This window comes from Chrysochloris asiatica, unplaced genomic scaffold, assembly GCF_000296735.1.
Source record: "Chrysochloris asiatica unplaced genomic scaffold, ChrAsi1.0 scaffold00003, whole genome shotgun sequence".
NCBI lineage: Eukaryota > Metazoa > Chordata > Mammalia > Afrosoricida > Chrysochloridae > Chrysochloris > Chrysochloris asiatica.
In genome coordinates this window covers 14301509-14326593 of record NW_006408521.1, presented here as the reverse complement: position 1 = coordinate 14326593, position 25085 = coordinate 14301509, and the positions used below count along the sequence as shown (strand labels likewise).

General features: G+C 38.6%; 1 protein-coding gene across 1 annotated transcript in view; it reads right to left on the bottom strand.

Moving 5' to 3' along the window:
• LOC102842142 (kinesin-like protein KIF20B-like) overlaps nucleotides 1-25085 on the bottom strand; it is an 84618-nt gene that overhangs the window by 6070 nt on the left and 53463 nt on the right. The window contains 6 exon segments of the mRNA XM_006831444.1: nucleotides 5885-6082; nucleotides 13485-13580; nucleotides 14708-14884; nucleotides 16209-16364; nucleotides 17933-18051; nucleotides 19356-19481. Of these exon segments, the coding sequence (XP_006831507.1) occupies nucleotides 5885-6082; nucleotides 13485-13580; nucleotides 14708-14884; nucleotides 16209-16364; nucleotides 17933-18051; nucleotides 19356-19481 (872 nt within the window).

The following is a 25085-nucleotide window of genomic DNA, read 5'->3' as shown; positions in this document are numbered from 1 at the left end:
AACCATGTGGTTCGAACTGACTTTGCAGTCCAGGGCATTAACCCACACCAGGAACACATGCCTATTGTTGTGGTTAAGTGCTGTCGAGTTGGTTCCAACTTATAGTGACCCTGTATAGAGTTTCCAAGGAGTGGCTGGTGAGTTTGAACCACCAACCTTGGGGTTCAAACTGACCTTGAGGTCCAGCGCCACACCAGGATTCCACATGTCTATTAGGAATACCAATGAATACCAATATTACTCAAATGTATGCACCAACTAGTAAAGCACGTGATGATGAAAGTGAAGAATTCTAATGACTTCTTCAGTGTGAAATTGATCATATGTGCAATCAAGACAAGAAAAGTTGTGGGATAATCAAGAAAATCATACAGGAAGAAGGCAAAAGATCATTAAAAATATAGGAAAGATAGCAAAGAGTTCAAATGTATGTTAGAAGAGACTCTAACACTTGCTCTCCAGTGTATAAATGCTAAAGTAATTGGAAGAAATGAGTAAGACAAAGAGCTGAACAGAAAATTTCAAAGGGCAGCTCAAGAAGACAAAGCCAAGTATTAGAATAAAATTTACAAGGACCTGGAGTTAGAAAAATAAAAAGGAAGAACATGTTCAGCATTTCTCAAGCTGAAAAATAAAGAAAAATTCAAGCCTCAACTTTCCATATTGAAGGATTCCATGGACAAATACAAATGATGCAGAAAGCATCAAAAGAGGAGCCAATGGTACTAAAGGAAGAAGTCCAAGATGCACTAAAGGCACTGGTGAAAACACAAGGCTCCAGGAACTGACAGAATACAAACTGAAATCCTTCAACAAACTGAGGCAACACTGAGGCACTTCAACAAACTGAGGCGCTAACTTATCTCTGCCAAGAAATTTGGACAGTTTTCTGGCCAACTAATTGGAAGAGACCATATTTGTGCCCGTTCCAAAGACAGGTAACCCAATGGGATGCAGAAATCATTAAACAATATCATTAATGTCCCTTGCAAGTTAACTACAGCTGAAAATAATTCAAAAATGCAACAGTACATTGACAGGGAACTGCCAGAAACTCAAGCCAGATTCAGAAGATGACATGGAACTAGGGATATAGTAGCTGATGTCAGATAGACCTGGGCTAAAAACAGAGAATACCAGAAAGACGTGTGTTCTATACACTAAGCAAAGGCTTTCGACTGTGTGGATCATGACAAGCTATGGATAACATTGCAAAGAATGGGTATCCCAGGACACTTAACTAAGCTCTTGAGGAACCGGTACACAGAACAAGAGGCAGTTGTTGGAACAAAACAAGTGGACACTGAATGGCTTATATAATCAGGCAAAGTGTGTGTCAGGTCTGTATTCTTTTACCATACTTATTCAATCTGTATACTGAGAAAATAATCTGAGAAGTTGGATTATATGAAGAGAACGTGGTATCAGGAAGACTCCTTAACAACCGGCTATAGACAGAAGATATAACCTTGCTAGAAATGAAGAGGACAAAAATCAAAGACAATGATTGCACCTCAATGTAAAAACAACACCAACAAATCTTCACCACTGGCCCAATAAATAATATCACGATAAATGGAGACAAGACTGAAGTAGTCAATGACTTCTTTTTGCTTGTATTGACAATCAACACTCATGAAGAGGCAGTCTAGAAATCAAATGACATGCTGCAATATCTGTTGCACGAGACCTCTGTAAAGTGTTTAAGAGCAAAGATGTTAGTTTGAGGACTAAGGTATGCCTCGCCCAAGCCATGGTATTTTCAATAACATCATATGAATGCGAAAGCTCAGCAATAAATAAGGAAGACTGTAAAAAAATTGATGCATTTGAGTTATGGTATTAGTGAAGAATACTGAAAGTACTATGGACTGTCATAAGAGCAAATACATTGGTTTAAGTACAACCAGAATGGTCCTTATAAACCAAGATGACCAGACTTCTTCTCTCACACTTTGAACATCAGGAGGGACCAGTTCCTGGAGGACTCAGTAAAAAAGAGGAAGAACCCCCTAACGAGATGGATTGGCACAGTGGCAGCAGCAATAGGCTCAAACAGGACAAGTGTGCGGATGGCACTGGATCAGGCAGTATTTCGTTCTGTTGTGCATAGTGTTGCTAAAGGGCAGAACCGACTCGACAGCTCCTCACATAACAACAAAACAAAGCCAAAAACCAATAGAAAGGATTTGTCTTTGATTTGAATCTCATCTTTTAAAAAAGACAGCAATAAATCTTTAAAATGAAATGTACAATACTACACCTACCCTCTCCCCAAATTCTAAATCATACAGAGCATCAATGCCTAAGACTTCCAATTAAAATTTAGTGACATCAAAAACAATATAATCTGACAACACTTTTCAGCATAAGCACAGGTAAAATATGGAAAATCAAGAAAAACTTCCTTACCTACCACACAGGCTCTTTTGTGGAGTGCTTTGTAGGAACATCCACTAGGTACTGACCTGGTACAAATCATGGTTGCACCAAAGATTTTAAGTATAAGGGGGAAAAAAATAAATAAAAGGCAAGAGGAAATGCCAAGAAAATATCATAAATGAATCTCAGATTCCAAGCTACCACCCGCCTCCAAGACTGAAACTCAAAGGGAACACATGAACAGGCATGTAAGCTTGTTGGCAACCACACTGGTCTACTGGTGAGTGGAAGAAGGGGAAAGGCAGCAATAAAGAAATGGGCTGAGTTCAGTCACGCTCCATATACTCCTGTTGACCTAGAGATGAGAGAGAGAAGAGGAAGAGCTGCTTGGCCCGAAGTGTGGTGTGAGACCTGGGGACACCTGAGTCCATGGACAAGGACACAGGCATGGAGGGCTAGAGCTGAGAGTGAAGAATACAGCTGATATGAAGTGAGGGGAGATGCACAAGAACACCCAAACTTGCAGATAGTATCCCTTTGACCTAGCCTCGATGGCTTGATGATCAGAACTCGACTACAGGAAGATAAAAAAAAAATTTTTTTTGGATAAAGGAAACAAGGGTAAATTGCTACAATTTGATGAACCTGACCTATAGTCATGGAGGTAGTAACTCTAAATACCAACAGAGAAGGTTGGAGTCTTCACATCAAGTATCAATGCTATCGCCTCTGTAGACAGAGTTGATAGGGAAACACTGCCTGATCCTGGGCCAACCTCACTACTGTTGCAATGCTTGAGTCCATTGATGCTGCCACGTAGCCAATCCATCTCATTGGGGTCTTCCTCTTTATCAAACATGATATCCTTCTCCAGGGACTGGTCCCTCCTGACAATATGTCCAAAGTTTGAGAGACGAAATTTGGCCATCCTGGCCTTCAAAGAGCACTCTGGCTGCACTTCTTCCAAAATGGATTTATTGGTTCTTTTGGCAGCCCATGGGAATTTCAATATTCTCTTCCAACACCATAACTCAAAAACATCAATTCCTTATTCACTATCCATCTTTCACATCCATATGAGGTTATTGAAAATACCATGGCTTGGGTCACACGCACCTTAGTCCTCAAGTTGACATCTTTGCTCTTTAACACTTTAAAAAGGTCTTGTGCAGATTTGCCTAATGCAATACGTCCTTTGATTTCTTGATTGCTGCTTCTGTGAATGTTGATAGTTTGATCCAAGAAGAATGAAGTTCTTGACAACTTTAATCTTTTCTCCACTGATAAAAATGTTTATTAGAACAAGTTAATTTAGAAATAACTATTTTCATTTATTAGTACCTACCAAGCGCCTGGTGTGGCACTGTGGGTTAATGCACCAGACTGCAAAGCCGTTTCAACTGCAAGGTCAGCAGTTCAAGCTCACCAGTCACTCCTCAGATACCCTGTACAGGGTCGCTATGGGTCAGAACTGATAGGAAAGCACTTAACAACAACCAAGTGCAAAGAAACAGACAAGCATTTTACATACATTATCTCTAATCCATCATTGTAAAAGGCAGGATATGGAGGATCAGAATGCTTATGGTGGTGGTGGTTATGTGCCGTGGAGTCAGAACCTACTCACAGAGACCCTGTGCAGGGTTTCCGAGGCTGTAAATCTTTAAGGGAACAGAAAGCCTCATCTTTCTCCTGCGGAACAGCTGGTAGTTTCTAACTGCTGACCTTGCGGTTCATAGCCCAATTCGTAACCACTACGCTACCAAAGTTCCTTCAGAATGCTTATATGATTTATCAAATGTGCATGCTTAGGATGATAGCAGAATGTTTAAAAGTTCTACAATCAGAAAGCTATAGTAAGAAGGGGTCATAGGTAAACAATATGTTGTTGTTGTTAAACACTGTGGAGTCAGTTCCGACTCACAGAGACCCTGCACAGGGTTTCCGAGGCTGTAAATCTTTACAGGAGCAGAATGCCTTATCTTTTTCCCGCAGAACAGATGGTAGTTTCAAACTGTTGACCTTGAGGTTGGCAGCCTGACTCGTAACCACTACAAGCTGATAGAAAATAATTTCTCTTCTAAAGCTTCAGAGAACCAGAGATTTATGATTTCAGTTAAATGACAAAGATTATACTCAAGGACATTAGTCATTTCAGTTTCTCTGAGTTCTAGCAACAACACTTTTCACTCTTTAAGGAAGAAAGAACTTGGTTTGGCCTCCTGTCTGGTTTCTGAAAACTGTCCTTGGTATCTGGCAGCAATCAAAGGCCTGTGTTTTATGAAACAGGCAGGGAACACTTAACTTTATGTGTAAATGAGTAAGGCTGCAGGCCCCATCCTAGCAACAGGCCTTAGGTTGCAGTCCATCATGCATATTCATTAATTAGCAATATGAATTGGGCCGCAAAGACTAAGGGACAGTGGGGCTTCCTCATTTGGGATTTCCTGAATTGGTGCACAGGAGACGGTATGGAATGTCTCTGGGCACAATGGAAGCCACATTCCAGGAACTTAACAATGTAAGCATAGGTGTTGTCCTGGGCCCTGGAGTTGGTTCTGACTAATAGGGACCCTGTGGTGCTGTAGGATAAGCACTGGAAGGCTAACTACAAAGCTGGCAGTTCAAACCCACAGCTGCTCCTTGGAAACCCTATACAAAGTTGCTCTGAGTCAGAAACAATGCAACAACACTTAACAAATCAACATAGGGTTTCCAAGGAGCAGCTGGTGGGTCTGAAGTGCCGACCTTGTGGTCCAGTGCTGATCCTACAGCATCATACCAGGAGTCCACTAAAGTAACAGTCTGTGAATTACTGAACCTACAAGAAGTTATGGAACTGTGTTAGATCAGGGTGACCGATTCAGAGATAAGCTGTGAAGGATGTTGATTTCTGCAGACTCCACTCTAGGTAGCTTGGTGACAAAAAGTAGCTCCAACTTGTGACCTAGAGAGCTAGGACCAGTGGTTGAAAGTGCTAGAAGCTGTGCATACTCCTGAGCCTAGGGCTGCTACCCAGAATTCTGGGTGTTAAGGATGAGAGTGTGTGCCACAGAAGAAGTAGCTGTCAGCAAGGGACAGAGATACAGGAAGGTGAAGTCTGGATCCATCCACTGGACTTGTGTTGATCCCTGCCATACAGTTAGTGATAAAGATGGGGTTTGCCCACCTTGTCCATTAGCAATGAGATAACTATGCAAGCTTTCCAAAGGAGAGAGAGTGACAAGGTTTGAACTGCAGTATATTCAAACAACATTCCAATACTATACCCTGCTGTTTGAGCTATCACATCTTCCCTGCAACAAACATGAGCTAACATCTTTTAATATCCGTAAGATTTTTGAATTTGAGGACTATTAAGCCAGGGATATTCTTAAAGGGTATAAAATTTAACATAAATTAATATTTTTGTCTCTAACAGTGTAGCAGGGTCTATTGTATGACTCAGAATAATAGTGGTAAGATTTGCTTGTTCTATTTCCTTATCACTCTGGCCATTTACCTCATCCATTTCATTACTCTTCCTCTTCCTGGATTTGGAAATCTTAACCGTCACTGGTGAGTTACAACCAGGGTGTTTCACTGCCACTTGGTTTGGCCGCAAAGGTGTAAACTGAATCTCTAACTCAGGTTTTGGAAACCGAGTAATTTGAACATTTTCTGTTGACACTTCGCAAGAGTCAAGGACTATAGATCCATCCTAGAAAAGAATTAAAAAGGGGGGGATATTTTATTAATAGAATATGCATTTTTAAATCACAAAGAATTAACTCCCTTAAGTGCCTCTGAGGATCACAAATTGGGAAGACTGTCTCACTTTAAAGGATATAGCTCATCTTTGTTCCAGTGCCTTGATGATTTTCATGGCAATTATGATTCAGTGTGGAGGTCAGCATTACGGTTCTTCAGAAACTAACCATAAGCAGCTTTGTAGCTTTTTAAAAGCCCGTTCTTGAGATACCACCCTCCTCAAAACACCATCTTTCTCAAAATCTAGCCATCAAGTTGTGAGGAGTCTAAGGCACAAACAAAGGCAACATCTATGTGTGGCTGCACTCCTAAAATTAACTGTCAGATATATTAATGAATCATTTTGGACTTTTAGCCAAGTATAGTGATTTCATGAGAGCAAGAGAAATACATAAAATAACGTAACAAATCTATTCCTCCAATCTGTAGGATATGTGTACTATGTTGTTGTTTTATTGTTAAGTGCCATTGAGTCGATTCCAACCAATAGAGACACTTTATAGGGTTCTCAAGGGAGCGCTGGTGAGCTTGAACCACCGACTTTGCAGTTCAAATGACTTTTGCAGTCTGACACATTAGCCCACAGTGGCAAATTATTGGTAATTCTTAACAGGATATCAGAGCCAGAGGATTTAGGACAGCGTAGTGGTTATGATTCGGGCTGCGAACATCAAGTTCAGCAGTTTGAAACTACCAGCTGTTCCACAGGAGAAAGATGAGGCATTCTGCTCCCATAAAGATTTACAGCCTCAGAAACCCTGTACAGGGTAGCTATGAGTCGGAACCGACTCCATGGCACACAGCCACCACCATAAATTTCTGAAGAAATGTTCCTGAATTGCTTAAATAAAATCTAATAACATTTTTAGAGATGCTATTGCTTTTTGTTTGTCTGTTTTTAACTTTTTATTGTGAACTGAACAAACATTTATGGGGCAGATCAAGTTTTACTTTCTACAATACACTTTGCTTCACGTACATGGTTACAATCCCCTCCATGTACCAACAGTTTTTAGTACTTACCTGTACTCACTTTGTTGTAATCCTCCATGTGTCTCCTGCTACCTTTATCTTTCCTCTACTAGTCTTCTTCTTGTTGAATATTGCCTGCCCTATCACCCAGGTTAACATGTGTCTACCCTGTAGCCAATGAATAATTCCATCCCCTTACCCCCTGGTAGCGTAGTGGTTACGAATCGGGCTGCGAACCTTAAGGTCAGCGGTTCGAAACTACCAGCTGCTCCGCGGGAGAAAGATGAGGCTTTCTACTCCCGTAAAGATTTACACCCTTGGAAACCCTGTACAGGGTCGCTATGGGTCGGACCCGACTCGATGGCACTTAACAACAACAACAACAACCCCCTGGATGGCCAGACTTCATCTCTCATACTTTGGACATATTGTCAGGAGGGACCAGTCACTGGAGGGGGATATCATGTTTGGTAAGGTGGAGGGTCAGAGAAAAAGAGGAAGACCCCAGTGAGACGGACTGGCCAAGTGGCAGCATCAAGGGCCAAGTGAGGCAATTAATTGTGAGGTTAGCCCAGGATCGGGCAGTGTTTCATTCTGTTGTACACAGGGTCGCTATGAGTCGGTACCGACTCAATGGCACCTTAACAACAACCCCCTTAACCATCATAGATTGTTTCTTCAGAGTTCTGGGACCACTATCCCTGAATCTGCTTGGTCCGGTATTCTGTGTTATTGCTGATAGAGATCCTCACTGCACTTCTACCCTATCCGCTATCTAGTTTATTCCCCCATAGATTATTTCTTTTGTCAAGAAAACCCTTTTCTTAACTTTTCACAACATTGGTCTCATACTTTTGAATGACTAATTTTACTCAGCATAATGTCCTCCTATGTTGTTTTGCCTATCAGATCTTTGTTGTATAGGATCTGTGCAATGTGTCTGCCTAGTTTGCCATCTTATCCGAAGTCCCACTACATACTGTTTTGAAATCATATGTGATTTTGGCATGCTATAGAAACAAAAATTTTCACCTGTTCTGAAAATGCCATAAAAGCTAGAGTTTTAGTAGCAGATCTTCTAGGTGCTGTGTCCCCTCTGAAACTGCTGTTATTAAAATACAGGTTCACCAGCCCTACAGCATACCCCAAAATGAAGAAATGAAAAGAAATTATCTTGATCTGGCAGTCACACAAAAGCTGCCTCTCAAGTTATTTCTGCACTTATGATAAATTACTTGGTAGTAGTAAAGTGCCATAGAGTTGGTTCCAAGTCATCGTGACCCTGTATAGGGTTTCTGAGGAGCAGCTGGTGGGTTTGAACTGTCAACCTTGTGGTTCACAGTCCAGTGCATAACCTGCAGTGCCACACCACAATAAATAAGACTCCCTAAAATATGATAAATAAGACTCCCTAAATTTGTCTATTGATAATTCCAATCTTCATGAATTAACTCTAGGAAAACTTTAAAAACATCAACAATTAGCCCAAACAGGCAAAATTAGGGCACGGAAAAAGGCATGGTCCAAAATCCTACCACTAGACATTGCAGACTGGCCATAAGAAAACTGTCTTACCCCATTTCCTGCATGTTCCTATAATGTGAGCTTTACCTGAAGGTTTCTACATGGGAAAAAAGAAACCAATTGAGACATTAAAAAAATCTGAGCCAGGAAAAATTTTCATGGCTGCCAAATGTGTTGCTATCCATTGCCCTATTTGCCAGAAAACACCCCAAAGTTCTTCCGGATAATACCCTTTGCCTTCTAGGCCTATACTTGAATGATAGCATTATTTTACTCACCCTCAAATAGTTATAAATATCTATTAGTAATGACGTGTAGATTTTCACATTGCGTACAAGTCTTCCCCTTCTATCATGCCACTGAAACCTTTACAGGAAAGGAACTTCCTGAAGTCATCATATCCACCTGAGGACACCAAACACTGTTTGCAGTCATCAGGGAACTTATTTCACCAAGCAAGTCAACCAAGAACTGTGTCGAGTTATTGCCACTTTTCAAAAGCTGTGCTGTTATTATCACCCTCTGTCTACCGGTCTAGTATAGATAAGCTAATAATCATACAGACCCAATAACAAAGTTTTATGAAACTTTAAACTTATCCCAGACCGAAGTCCTGGTGTGGTGCTGTGGGATAAGTACTTGACCACAAGGTTTGAACTGCAAGGTTGGAGATTCAAACTCACCAAGCACTCCTCAGAAACCATTCTCAAGGGTCACTGAGTAGGAACTGACTCAACGGCACTTAACAACCGGCTGATCCAGGACCCTGACAAAACTTATAATGTATTTCTTTACCTTTTTATCTTAGTTACAGTCACTGTTCAACCTGAATTATCGCCAGTCTTTAATCCAATATTCTAAAGAATATCTTTCACAGGTTAGAGAAACCTTTGACAAATAGAAATTACACTCTCAAAGTCAGCCTAAAATCATCCAAGAAAAACAGACTGGAAGAGACATCAAATAAAAGACCTGTTAGAAGCTCAGTGGGAAACACCGTATTTAGTCCTCCTCACCGATCCTTGTGTAGCCAAATTTGTTGTTGTTAAATGCCGCCTACTCGGTTCTGACCCATAGTGGTGGTGGTAATTGTGTGCCGCGGAGTCGGTTCTGACTCATAGCCACCCTGTATAGGGTTCTGAGGCTGTAAATCTTTACTGGAGCAGAAAGCCTTGTCTTTCTTCCGTGGAACTGCTGGTAGTCTTGAACTGCTGACCTAAGATTAGCAGCCCAATTTATAACCACTACACTACCAGAGTTTCTTGTTCTGACCCACAGCGACCCTGTATAGAGTTTCCAAGGAGCAGCTGGTAAGCTTGAAACACCGACCTTGTGATTCAAACTGACTTTGCAGCCTAGCGCATTAACCCATAGCACCACACCAGTAGCAAAATCAGAGGGAATAAAAACCTAGATCCACTTGTCATGGTTAAAATAGGCTAATACTCACTCTTCTTTGCACAAGTCAATCCACTGGAAAAGTGACGGTTACATTTAAACACTCCTGTGGCCAGAAGTAGAAAACACCTGAGATAGGAGGCTGATCCAAGACCCTGACAAACCTTAAAATGTGCTTCATATCTTTTCATGTCTCTATGTTAGGAAAACTTGGCAGATGCTTATGCTCATCATTTTAAAGGTAAATTTGTTATTTGATACCCTCCTATCCTCAAGTCCATTTGGCCTTCCTGGTGGGTCCCTCCACTACAAGGATCTAACTGGGTTGCTTTTGACCAATGGATATAAGAACAATGGAGAAATAATGTAAAGAAAAAAAACATTATTAGATTTTCCATTGACAAATGGCCTCTTCAGACCTAAACAAGCCTAAGCAATAATTTAACCATTAGTCTTTATACAATTCTTAATTTACTAAATAAAATTGTCCAAGAAGAACTACCTAAACTATCTTCCAAACCCACCACAGTACTCTTAGTATTGTAGGTTTTTATCAACAACTGTGAAATGATTCATTTAGTTAACTCCCCAAGCAGGGAGGCGAAATGAGGTTGTTCCTCTTTTCTGAGAACAATCTAACCACATGCACATGAATAACCCAGCTTTTAACAGATATATGGGATACTTTCCAATGTCTGAATGTAGATTAGTTATAACTTTAAAAGCAACAGACTGGCTGATCATCGACAGGCTACGATACTCAGTTATCTATTAGGTATTCTCTAACATCATTTTTTGTCTATATGGGACTAACCTATGGACCTGACTCATGCCTACCTGGAAAGGAAGATACACTCTGGGCCTGAGTTGGACTTCAGGACTTACAAGGGGGCTTCAAAAAATTCATGGAATTAAAATATAATGAATATAGAAAGATGAGGCTTTCTACTCCCGTAAAGATTTACACCCTCAGAAACCCTATACAGGGTCGCTATGGGTCGGAACCGACTCGATGGCACATAACAACAACAACAACAATGTTCCACAAATCTTTTGAAGCCGCCTCATTTTTAACTGAACGTTTATCCTCTAGTGAACTAATATTAAGAGCTTGACAGCTTTGATTAGTGACATACTGGCCTGAGCACTTTTAATAGCAGTATTCGTACCTTAAGAAGGCCTTAAAGATATTGTGGACCATCTAAAACTATTGACCAAATGTCTACAAACTGCGTTGAATGACCATGGCAATGGGCTTCAAAAGGTCAGTCCCAAAATAGCAATGATTAAAAAAGTAATATTCTAGAATAGAGGGACCCTTGATATTCTCATTGAAAGCAAAGGGGTTAATTGTGACATCATAAATTTATTATTTATTAAATAATAAATAAATAAATCTAACTACTGAGTCTCTGTCCCTGACAATAGTGCTAATATTACTCACTATGCTAATCATATGCAACATATAATATGTAACATTAACAATCCTGTTCCTTCCTTAACTGAAATAAGTAATTGGTATTCCTCTGTGGTAGACTGTATAAAAAATTATTGCATGTTGGTATTTTTATATTCCTCATTTCTAATATTGCAATTTTGAAATGCTATTTGGATTCAGATCAATGCATTTTATTCATGAAATGCTGTGTTTCGAAACCACTTGATACTTTAAATAAAATCATGCTGATTTCATAGGCTTCACACCTAACAGAGTATGTAAGATTTTCTTCTTTCACAGTTACAACTTTGGAAACTTAGTAATCTGCTTCCATAAACATTACAGCCAAGAAAATACTATGAGGACATTTAAACAATCAACTAGACGGGACCAAACAGACAAGCTTTGCATAAAAGTGACAATGAGACGACAGGTAAGTACAGGAAAACTGGCTGGATGGAAAAGGGCTGTAGGGGAAGTGGAAACAGTGAGTGTGCTGACACATACAGAAAGTGTAACAATGCCACAGATCCATGCGTATGAATTACTGGATGGGCATCTAATTTGCTGTGCAAACTTTCACAACAAAATATTCAATCCTGTGGGGCAGTTCTGTTGTCACAAAAGGTCAATATGAGTCATAATCAATTTAATACCACACGACATCAATAGCAAAACTTCAAAAAAACTACAAATTGAATGCTTCATAAGGAGCTGCTTATGAGAGCACATGATACTTTTATTTTATCTTTAAAGCGAGCTTGTGGTGCAGTGATAAGCATTGGGCTGTGAACTGTAAGGTCAGTGGTTCAAGCGCACCAACCACTCTGTGGGAGAAAGAAGGCACAGTCTGATTTTGTAAAGATCTACAGGCTCAGGAACCCTATGAAGCAGCTCTACTCTGCCCTACAGGGTAACCAGGAGTCAGAATTGACTCAATGACACTTGCTTTGGTTTATCTTTTGAGAGACTTTCTATTTCCCACTACCAACTTTGTTTATATTAGCAGAGAGCAGATTAATAACCATTTGGGGATGAAATCTCTAGAAAGAATTTTCAATTATCTTCACTTCAGAAGTCTCTAATTATATTTCACACAGCCAAAAGTACATTTAGCTACTTGTGTAGCAAGGTACCTACAAAATTTATCAACTGTGATGCAGTGAATGATTTAATTTCTCTTCTAGTCATAGTCTTTGTAAACTCCCACCAAGTGACTTTTTCCTGAGTATGGGTAAGAGGAGGCAGGGGAAGCTACTGAGAACGTTATATGGCTCAGTTGACAGTTTAACAATGTCAGTTATGATCATAAAAACTTGAAAATCTAATGAAGAGCTTGGTTAACTTTGCTATCCTGCTGGGTATAAAGTGAGCCATTTTAGAAGCCAGAGGTGGGATCTCTCTACCATCGGAGAAGAGCCAGAAGGAGAAAGTATCCTTTGAACCCTGAGATCCCTGCACACTGAGCCTCCTCAACCCAGGGACAGAAAGCTATGGCACTGAAGGAATGAAAGGGGAGCAGCAGCAGCAGAACCAAAAGCCAGAGCCTGAGACACAGTGCTGGGCTTCCTAGACCACAAAGCAAGCATAGTTGAATGACTTTGAGCAGGAGGCTTACTTACAGAGTGGGGTGCCTTCAGGGACTTAACTTGGGAGCTAGGTTTGCTGACTTAAAGAGCTAGAGCTGAGTGCCTTCAGGCAGATGCTTAGAGTGGAGTGATATGCCCTGGGAGCATTCAGCAGTAGCCCTAATAGGTCTCTGTAACATTGCCCAGACAGAGGCCTGCCTGTAGGATCAGGTGAGGAGAGGCTGTTCTGACTGGAAGAATGGTGCTCTGAGCGTTTTTTCATCCTGCATTGTAACCTGTAAACTTCCCTAGTAAACCCCTTAACTGTGAGTTCTGTGTGGCCACAATGAATCACCAAACCAGTAAAGCCAAGTGGAGAGTGCTGTGGAAGGGATGGCTGGTGGCATTGCTTGAAACTACAACCAGGGTGGATTGTGTTACCTACTACCCACCTCAACTTCATTTGTTAGACATTCAACACTCGTTGGCTGAGTTTCAGCTTCAGCTGAACTAGTATGTCTGGGCATAATCTCCACACTTGGCTTTTCCTAAGGTAAAGAAATATTAAAGCAGCAAGTCATTTTAACTTGAAAATATATCAAAATACTTTACACAGAGTATAAAAATCAAGATTCCATGGAATCAACAATGAAAATAAAGACTTTTTAAATGACTACCTCCCTCTTCCTACTCCTCCCTTTCATCTTTAGAGATTCTTACAAATTCCTAAACAAGAATTTGAAAAATCATCCTCAATTTCTGAAGGGTTTTACACACATCATTACGTATATTTACAAAAACCATTGTTTCTACTTCTCAAGTGAGGAAGTACAGACCTAAAGTGAAATGACATGGTCAACATCTGTACTAAGTGGAATTTAAAGTTCAACCACTGCTTTTGACAAGAGTTTTGGAAAATTACAGGCTTCTTGGGAATGCAGCTATATGGTTAAGAGTAGGAAGGCCACAAAGATCACAAAATCTTCTATTGTTGCCTGCTACTGTTAAGTGTCACCATGTTGGTTCCAATTCATAGCAGTCCTGTATAGGGTTTCTGAGGTTGTAAATCTTTGTGGGAGCAGAAAGCCTCATCTTTCTCCCATGGAGTAGCTGGTGGGCTCAAATTGCCAATCCTGTGGTTCGCAGTCCAATGCTTATTCTACAAAGTCCACTGTGCTTCCCCCTACTGCTGCCTACTCTTTCCTTAATCTCACTTTCTCAGTAATAGGGTGTGTTTTATTCCATCAGCCAATCTAATTATTCTATAAAAAGTTTCAGATTATAGTTTTGAAATTGATCAATTCCAAGTCATCAAAATCCAAAGTCAACTATACTTCTTACATTAACAACTCATTAATGTCAAATATTCATTCTGAATCATATTTCCATTCTTTAAAGGTAGACAAAAAAACTAAGTCATACATTGTTAATTATCAAATTACTCTATCTGAGACAAATACAATACTGGAGAAATAACTTTTTCAGTTTCTCACTGACAAATCACAGTGGCAAACTGCAAAAAGTCACAGTAATTCATAATAAATATTAAAATAATTTTAAAATCTGTTTCATCTCTGTGCTACTGAAATTTTTTAAATGCTTTGAGGTAATCAATTAAAAATTATAAATTTATGTGTCTAGTAAAAATGCAAAGAAAGAACAAAATTCTACTAACCGTTTTAGAAGCCTCTGGTGTAATTTTTTTTAACTGTTCAATTTCATGATCTTTTTGAACATTACTAGAAATTAATGTTCTCAGCTGTATTTCTAAAGCTGCAACCAAACGATCTCGTTCTTCTCTCCATTTCTGAAGGTCAGTATCTTTCTCAGACAGCTGTGTTGTAAGTTTTTCCTAAACAGGAAATTGAGAAAATAAATGTTAAAATATCTAAGAATATTTAAATAGTTGTATTATAAATAAAACAAAGACAATTGCAAGCAATGCATATAACAAATTTCAGAGTTAAGACAAAATATAAAACAAAATATACAACGTAATTATATACATTAAATGGCCACGTTCTACATTTATCTCTCTTTCACTCTATTCCAAAAACCAACTTATTATTGATTACTTCCAATAATCGTAGTTTAGCTATTTCTACTAATAGCGATCCTATATAGTTTTCCAAGCAGTAGCTAGTGGGTTTGCACCACCAATCCTATGATTAGTATTCCAGTGATTACTGTGAAAATTATTTAATCGACTTAAAAAACAAAATAAAACTGCAAATCTGCTTAGGAGATAAAATATGTACACATTGTTAGAACACACAGTTCAAAATGCAGAAACTTTTTAAATGTAGTAGCAAAAAACCCTGTAGTAGTCCAAAGGAAGATATTTGTAAATCTGTACCCACATTATATTAAAAGAAAAACTTGGTTATTTTCACAACTTGTTAAATGGTCTTTAAAAGAGCAATGTAAATAAACTCTGGATAAACTAGGATTTAATTCTGGGTAAAGAGTTGAAAACAAAATGCCAACAAAAACCCATATACTAATGTTGATTGTTGGAGTATTCAAAACAGCCACCAACACATGAATGAATAATTAAAATGTGGACTATACATAAAACAGCTATAAAAATAAATGAAGTCCTAATACAAGGTTAAGACAGAAAGTACTGCTATAAAACCTTAGAAACCTTTGTTAGATGAAACGATCAGCTCTTCACATAAACATTTCTGAAGGTAGTGTTTCAATCTATCTGCCCTTCCTCTATGAGGGGGAAGTGACTCCATACCACCACCACCATCACCAGCACCGACCCTTCAATTCTGCTCTCATAGATGCTACAACATGGATGAACTGTGAAACATGTTTCACTCACAGAAGACAAATACACTATGACCTCGCTTAAATGAAATGAGCAAACATACAGAGAGCAAAGCTCAATCGTGGTTACTAGGGATAGGTGAGATGGAGAAAAGGTGAATCGTTGCTTAGAAGCCACTGAGTTTTTGCTAGTGGTGGTGGAATCATTTGGAAAGACATAGTGGTAATGGAGGCCCAGCATGCTATTGATCACATCTATCATGTGCTGCCATTACCACTATGTTTTTACTACAATGAAGCAAACATAAAACCACAGGCAACCACATATAGAAGAGTAATAAACCGACAGAAAAAGTGACCCAGCATATGTAGGTGAAATCAGTTAAATTGTTACCAACCACTTCATTCTGCAGTGTTAAGCAGCGTTCCCTGTCTTCAGCATATTTTTTCATTTCTTTGTTTCGTAGGTTCTCAGCTTCTTTTGCTTGAGTGATAAGTATCATTTTTTCTTCTAACCATTTCTTTCTGTCAGCTGTATATTTCTGTTCAGATTCCTGTGTGCATAAATTGAATAAGAAACAATCAAATGCCTAACAATTGAATTTATTTTCCCAGAATTTTCATGTCATTATATTTCCCTTTTTTAAAAAAGATTTTTGCTATAAATAATGATCTGAGTTTATTTCAGAGTACAGAAAAAGAAACATTAGATGGTCTGTTCTTAAGAACTTTCCTTCATCAAGGAACTTCATACATAAAGTATCTAAATTTCTGACAGCTTTACAACTTGGTATTGTGTTGGTCATTCTAATTGCACAGTTCCAAAAATAAAATATTCCTGGCTATGATGCTGCTGTCTTTTGTACAGTGCCATCGTTCCCACTCTTAGCAACCTTGGATATAAAGTTTCTGAGGTTGTAAATCACTATGGTATAAGAAAGCCCCATCTTTCTACCACGGAACAGCTGGTAAGCTCAAAATTCCGACCTTCTGGTTAGCCATCAAGTGCTTATCCTAGAGATCCCTTGTTCCCCTGGGTATATTCAATGCCAAACAAGACATCATTTGTTCAACAGGAAAGAAATATATTTAAGAAATATTACAGCATTGGAAACAGCTGGACCACAAATATAGTTTATCGGTGATTTCCAAATTAGGTTCCAGAGACTTCAAGTTCAGAGGCATCTAATTTAAATACTAAAAATCCATGTAAAACTTTACTCAGGAAAAAAAGCCACCTTAAAGATATGTAAACCACTGTTTTCAATACTTCTAAAAGCACTGCACTAGATGATTGTGGCATGGTCCATTCAAAGATTATAAAGCTTTTAAGATTATAATCAAAGTTGTATGATTAAATACTAGAGTATACCAATACCTCCTCCTATGAATATTCTCCATGTGGATAATGTATTTTTTATTTATAATTAATGGAGCATTTGCTTTATTCACACTTCCTGTTGTGAAGTGCAATCGAGTTGGTTTCGACCCATAGCCACCCTGTATAGGGTTTCCGAGGAGCAGCTCGGTGAGCCTGAACCACTGACCTTGCAGTTCAAATGGCTTGGCAGTCTGGAGCGCCACACACACAACGGAAAGGGTAAATTCTAGACTACATAATAAATAGTTAAATACGAAAGTAACATTGTTTTGTACTTGTTTTTAGTGTCTGATTATATAATCTGAATGTTAATATTTTGTTGTTGTTAAGTACAGTAGAGACGGTTCCAACTCATAGTGACCCTGCACAGGGTTTCCGAGGCTGTAAATCTTTACAGGAGCAGAAAGCCTCATCTTTCCCCCACAGAAAGGCTGGTAGTTTCGAACTGCCGACCTTGAGGTTAGCAGTTGGATTCATAACCACAACGCTGCCAGAGTATTTGTAACAATACTTTTGGACTTATCCTCATATAAAATATAAAATTGAGGACCTCTTCACAACTTCTTCCAAACATAACAGTTTGTATAAAGAACTTCTCTCCTCATGTCATTTCAATATTTACTGAAAAATTATATCAATTTTAGTTTTTCCCAGGATTCCTATTCCTATTTCTAATTAGTTATAAAACACTCTCAGAATTCTCCTCTTATTAGTAATATAATGAAATGTATATAATCATACCTGGAACTCATCTTGAAGCTTGCTGAGCTTTTTACTAAGCACATTTGTATTATCATCAAATTCTTTATTTAAACTTTTGGTTTCCAGATCTTTGAATTTTTCCTTCCAGTTTTCCAGTTCTGATTTAAAAACATGAAATAATTTTTTAAAGCCCATATAAAAGTCAAATTATGTAGCAACAGATGTGACATGCACAACAGACAAAAGATGAAACAAAGATAATTTAAACTACTATGCATTTATAAGTTTTTTACCAAATTCTTAGTGAAGAGGAACTACAAAGGCCTCTCGGGGCTCTGCTAAACAGTATTCAGAGTATACAACATAAATTTGTGTCAACATTAATTACGTAGGAAATTTCCCACAATTTCCCACCCCTACCTATGAAAGTGGCTAACAAAGCATAAAGAGGCATATATCTACCATTATTATAATTTTATCCACAAGATATAGTTAGGGTTTGGCAAAGTGCTCTCAGACTTATTGTCACATCTGACTTTCAGAATAATAATTTGCAACAGCATGTGATATTCTCATTAATCACATTTTATAGATCAAAAGAGTAAAACTGAGATGGCACAAGTATTCTGGTGGCTATGTGTCAAAGAGTCAGTTCTGACTCATAGTGAGCCTGCATATGGTTTCCAAGGCTATACATATTTACGGGAGCAGAAAGCCTCCTCTTTCTCCCATGGAATGGCTGGCAGTTTCAAATTGCTTACATTGAGGTTAGCAGCCCGACTCGTAACCGCTATCTACCAAAGCTCTTTATTGTAAATGGCAAAGGCAATTTACTATTTTTAAATGTCTTGCTTCCTACACAAATCACCTATTATTAAGTAGGTTTTAAATATCGCCACATCCTCTAGAAAAACTTGGATGGTATCCTTAAGACACTGGACCAGTGTTTACTAGGGCAAACATATCTAAAATAATGCTAACAACTTGACAGAAATGAAACCCAGCTGCAACTTTACTCTTGGGGAACACTGCAAGTTTTTATCCACTTATTAAAGGGTGCTAAATCATTCTTTGTTATATGGAACTTTCCTTAACTAAAAGAATTTTGACTGGTGGTGGTTATGTGCCGTGGAGTCAGTTTCAACTCAGAGCGACCCTGTACAGGGTTTCCGAGGCTGTAAATCTTTACGGGAGCAGAAAGTCTCGTCTTTCTCCCAAGGAACAGCTGCTGGTTTTGAACTGTTGACCTTGTAGTTCGCAGCCCGATTTGTAACTACTACGCTAACAGAGCTCCTTAAAACAATTTTGATTATCACAATGGAAAATGACATGTGGCATGATTCCAAAAACACACCAAATACTTTTCCCTTATGAGTTGTTACAAACACTATTCTACTTTTAAAAATGAAAAATAAAGATGTTTTCTAACATATTTTAAGATATTCAAGCAGTCTTGTTTTACCTGTGGCCAACCTTTCCGTTTCCTGTAATTTAGCCTCAAGTATTTGATCTTGTTCTACCTGAGTTTGTTCTTGTTCTTCTAATGTCATTCGCATATCTGCAATTATTTTCTCTTTAACAGTTAGATCTGAAAATTAAACATTTTGGGAAATGCTTTATAATAAAATTACAAAAACATTTTGGAAATTATTAGCATAATACCCAATTTTTCTTAAGTACTTCTGAAATTAAAAAATATATATATTTTTATTCACTACAATAGAGTCTTGTTCACTGTTACATCCTCAATACACAAAATCCATGTACTAAATGAGCCCACTTACATGAAATGTCCACCATAGGAATATCAATAGAGATAGAAAGTAGATTAGTGGTTGCCAAGGGCTGGGGAGAAGGAGTGAATAAGGAGTGTTTGCAAAGATTTCTTAAGGGGTAATGAAATGTACAGTGGTTGCTGTGCAACCTTGTGAATTTACAAATTATATACTTCCAAGAGTGGGAATGGAGTCCTGGTGTAACGCTATGGGTTAATGCGCCAGACTGCAAAGCAGTTTGAACTGCAAGGTTGGTGGTTCAAGCTCACCAGTCGCTCCTAGGAAACCCTGTATAGGGTCGCTATGGGTCGGATCCAACTCAACTGCACTTAACAACAAGAGTGGGAATATATGGTATGTAAGTGATAGTGCTTTTAAACCGGAATTTAATAAGACAAATTGCCACATCTTTCTTCTCTAGAGCAGCTGGTGAGTTCAAACTACTGACTTTTGGGATGGCAGATGAGAGTTTTAATCACTTCATCACCAGGGCTCCTTAAGTGAAAGATATTCACTTTAGAATGATAAATTCAGGAACCAGGAAAACATTAAGAACTGAAGTTGTCCATTTTTTTCTGTTTGTTTGCTGGGAAAGGTCTCACATGTCAAAACCATGGGAATGAATGAACTTTAAAGGCAGAAAAAAAACAGAGAGAATAAGCAATGCCTTAAGAAAACTGACAAAGTAGCCCAGGCTCATTCTGAGAGAGAAGACAGTTGGTATTATACAGCATACATCACAGAAGCTATAACAAGAGAGTTTTCAAAATGAGGGAATCTATATATTAATTTTATATTTAGGAAAAATACACTCATACACAATGTTACTGCTGTTGCCAGGTGCCATCCAATTGATTCCAACTCATAGCAACCCTATGCACAACAGAACAAAGCATTGGCAAGCTTATGCTTCAGCAGCACATTGCTACTGCCACCATATCAAATAGTTCTGTTGAAGGTCTTCCTGTTTGTCATTGATTTTCCACTTTATCAAACACTATGTCCTTCTCCAGGGACTGGTCCCTCCAGACAACATGTCTAAAGTATTAGAGATGAAGTCTCGCAATCCTTACATCTTAGGAGCATCTAAGGACTTTCCTCCAAGACAAATTTGTTTGTTCTTCTGACAATCCAGGGTATTTCAGTATTCCTTCAGTAACACCGTAATTCAAAAGCATCAATTCTTCCCTAGTCTTCCTTTTCATCATCCAACTTTCACATGCATAATTGCTGCTGTCCAGTAAACTCTGACTCAACAACCCTGTATAAGGTTTCCAAGGGACTCGCGTATTTGCATCCCTGAACTTGCAGGTAGCAGTCCAGTGTTTATCTTATAGCACCAATGCCAGGAATCCGCATGCACATGAAGAAAATGAAAATATAATGGCTTGGGTCAGGGGCATCTTAGTGTGCAAACTGACATCTTTGATCTTTAACATTTTAATTGAAGAGGTCTTTTGCAGCAGACTTGCCCAATGCAATACATTATTGGATTTCTTGACTGCTACTTCCATGTATGTTGACTATAGATGGATCCAAGCAAAATGAAGAATTTGACAACTTTCTATCTTTTCTACACTTATCATGATGTTATTTATTAGTCCAGTTGTGAGGATTTTTGTTTTCTTTACATTGAGGTACGATCCATGAAGACTGTCATCTTTGATCTTCTTAGTATTTCAAGTCCTTTTCAATTCCAGCAAGCAAGGGTACATCATCTGCATATCACCGGCTGTTAATGAGTCTTCCTTCAAACCTTATGCCACTTTCTTCTTCCTATAATCCAGCTTCTTGGATTATTTGCTCAGCATAAAGATTGAACAAGTATGGTGAAAGGATACCACCCTGAGATACACCTTATCTGATTTTAAACCATTCAGTATTCCCTTGTTCTGTTCAACTGAATGACTCTTACTCTATGTACAGATTCCTCATGAGCACAATTAAGTGTCCTACAATACCCAATTCACGCAATGTTATCTTAAGTTTGTCATCATCTACACAGTTTAAAGTCTTTGCATAACTCAAAAGTACAAGTATACATATTTCCGGTATTCTCTGCTTTTAGACAAGTTCCATCTACTACCAGAAATGATATTCCTAGTTCCACGTCCTCTTCTGAATTCATCTTGAATTTTCATAGCTCCCTTTGGAAATACTCCTGCAAATGGATTTTAATTATCTTCAGCAAAATTTTACTTACATGTGACATGAGTGACATTGTTTGATGATTTTTAAATTCCATTAGGTCACATTTCTTTGAAATAGTCACAAACATGGATCTCTTCAAATTAGTTGCAAAGGTACCTACCTTAAAATTTTCTTGGCATAGAAGAGTGTTTCCAATGCTGCATCAGTTTGTTGAAACGTTTCAATTTGTATTCCATAAATTCCTGGAGACTTATTTTTTGCCAATGCCTTCTTCATTGCAGCTTGGGCTTTTTCCTTTAATATCATCATATGGTATTGATCATATGGTATCCTCTACAAATCGGTGGTTATCAACTAAGTCTTTTAGGTACAGTGACTCTGTGTATTCCATCTTCTTTTGATGCTTGTTACATTGTTCAACATTTTGTCCATGCTGTTGTTAAATGACATTGAGTTGGCTCTAATTCAGAGCAACACTGTATAGGGTTTCTAAGGCTCTGGTATCGTAGTGGTTACAAATAGAGCTGCTAATCTCACAGTCAGCAGTTCAAAACTACCAGCTGTTCCATGGGAGAAAGATGAGGATTTCTGCTCCTGTAAAGATTTATAGCCTCAGAAACCCTGTACAGTGTCGCTATGAGTCGGAACCAACTCCATGGCACACAACAACAAAAAGTCTTTGCAAAATCAGAAAGTCTCATCTTTCTCCTGCAGAGCAGCTGGCAGGCTCAAATGGCAGACCTTGTGGTTCACAGTGCAATGCTTAGAGTATGAAGATTCTATGCTCCCATTTTGTCCATGTTGTTGTTAACTGCCGTTGAGTCGATCCCAACCCATAGCGACTCTGATTAGGGTCCCAAGGAGCACAGAATCCTTCAAAAGTGCAACCCAAGGCTTGACTGTTTTCTTCAGTTCTTTCAGTTTAAGAAATGCTGGGCATGTTCTAACTCCTTGTCTTTGTGCAAGTCATCATAATACTTACATTTATCTTCTCAAGCTGTTCTTCGACATTTTTTGTTTAGCTCTTTAATTTCTTATTTCTTTCAGTTTTTCCTCTAAGCTCAAAAGCAAGTTTCAAAATCTCTCTGACATTTATTTTGATATTTTCCTTCTTTCCTGTCTTTTTAATTAAATTTTGCTTTCATCATTATTAATGTTCTTAATATTATCCCACAATTCTTCTGGTCTTCTGGTCATTAAACCTGTTCTTGTGATGTTCTATAAATTCAGGTGGGATATATTCAAGATCATTGTTAGGCTCCTATGGATTTGTTTTCAGTTTCTTCAGCTCAAGCTTGAACTTGCTGAAGAGCAACTGATGGTCTATTCCACTGTCAACCACTGGTCTTGTTTCAGCTGATGTCATTGAGTTTCACCATAGTCTTTTCCCACATATGAAGTCAATTTGATTCCATCTGGTAAGGTCCACGTGTATAGTCACCTTTTATGTTATTGTTTTATGTTGTTACGATGCTGATCTCCAGTATCATTTCTACCACCAAGATCATATTTTCCAACTACTGATACTCTCCCTTTGTTTCCAACTTTCATATTCCAAACACCAATAATTAACAGTGCATCTTGATTGCATGTATGATCAATTTCAGACTGAAATTCTTCAGTTTCACCATTTCCTTTAGTTGTTGTTGTTAAATACCGTGGATTCGGTTCCGACTCCTAGTGACCCTGTACAGGGTTTCCAAGGCTGTAAATCTTAACGGGAGCAGAACACCTCCTCTTTATCCCAAGGAGCCACTGGTAGTTTTGAACTGCTGACCTTAAGGTTGGCAGCCCAACGCGTAAGCACTATGCTACCAGAGCTCCTTTAGTAGTTGATGCATAAACGTGAATAGTTGCATTAACGGGTCTTCTGTGTATACATACCATTATTACTCCCTCATATTATTCTAACAGACAGCATTGTACTTCAAGATAGATCTTGAAATGTTCTTTTTGACAATGAATGCAATGCCATTCTTCAATGTGTCATTCCCAGGACAGTAAACCATAGATTCAAAATGAACAATATTGATCCATTTCAGCTCACTAATGCCTAGATATTACCCTTTATGCATTTTATTTTTTATGATTTTCAACTTTATTAAATTCATACTTCATCCACATTCCAATTATTAATGGATGTTTGCAGCTGTTTCTTTCCATTTTGAGTTGTGCCACATCAGCAAATGAAGGTCTCGAAAGTTTTGCTCCATTCATAGCATTAAGGCCAACTTCTACCTTGAGAACAGCTCTTCACCAGTAGCATTCTGAATGCCTTCCAACCTGAGGAACTCATCTTCTGGCACTACATTAACAATATTCTGCTGCTATTCAAAGTAGTTTCATCCTCTGGCTTTATAACTGACAATGTTCCACTACTATTCATAAAGTGTATTTTCAGTGGCAGCCTATCTCTTTGCCCTAATCTTAGTATGGAAGCTCTGCTGAAATTGGTCCACCATGGGTTACCCTGATGGTCACCTAAGAAAAGCAGGAAGGAAAAATACGAAATACAAGAGAAATATAGTCTCACATCCACTTATTAAAACATATTCATCCAAGTCAATCCTATAAATGTCCAAGTCATACAAAAAAGTAATAATCTGGTTCTTTAACCCTTTTTCTTTATTGATCAAGTATAAATAGCATAGATTAGTAAAGAGATTCTGGGACTTAAGTGTGAGTCAGATCTGGGTTCAAATCCTAGTTCTATTACTAACACAACTGATTAAGCAATGAGTGATGGGAAAGATGGGAATCTTAGTGGTTTTAAGAAGAGAAAAATGCACATGTCACATAATGTTGTTATTGTTGTTAGGTGCCATCGAGTCGGTACTGACTCATAGCAACGCTATGCATAACAAAATGAAAGATTGCCCGATCCTGACCAACCTCACTATTGTTGCCACACTTGAGTCCATCGATGCTGCCGCTTGGCCAATCCACATCATTGGGGGTCTTCCTGTTTTTCTCTGACCCTTCACCTTACCGAACATGATATCCTCCTCCAGTGACTGGTCCCTCCTGACAATATGACCAAAGTATGAAAGACAAAGTTTGGCCATACTGGCCTCCAAGGAGCACTCTGACTGTACTTCTTCCAACAAAAGATCTGCTTGTTCTATGGACAGCCCATGGCACTTTCAATATTCTCCTGCAACACCATACTCAAATGTGTCAATTCTTCTACAGTCTTCCTTATTTACTGTCCAGCTTTTACATGCAAATAACAAGGCTTGAGTTTGGTGCACCTTAGTCCACAAGTT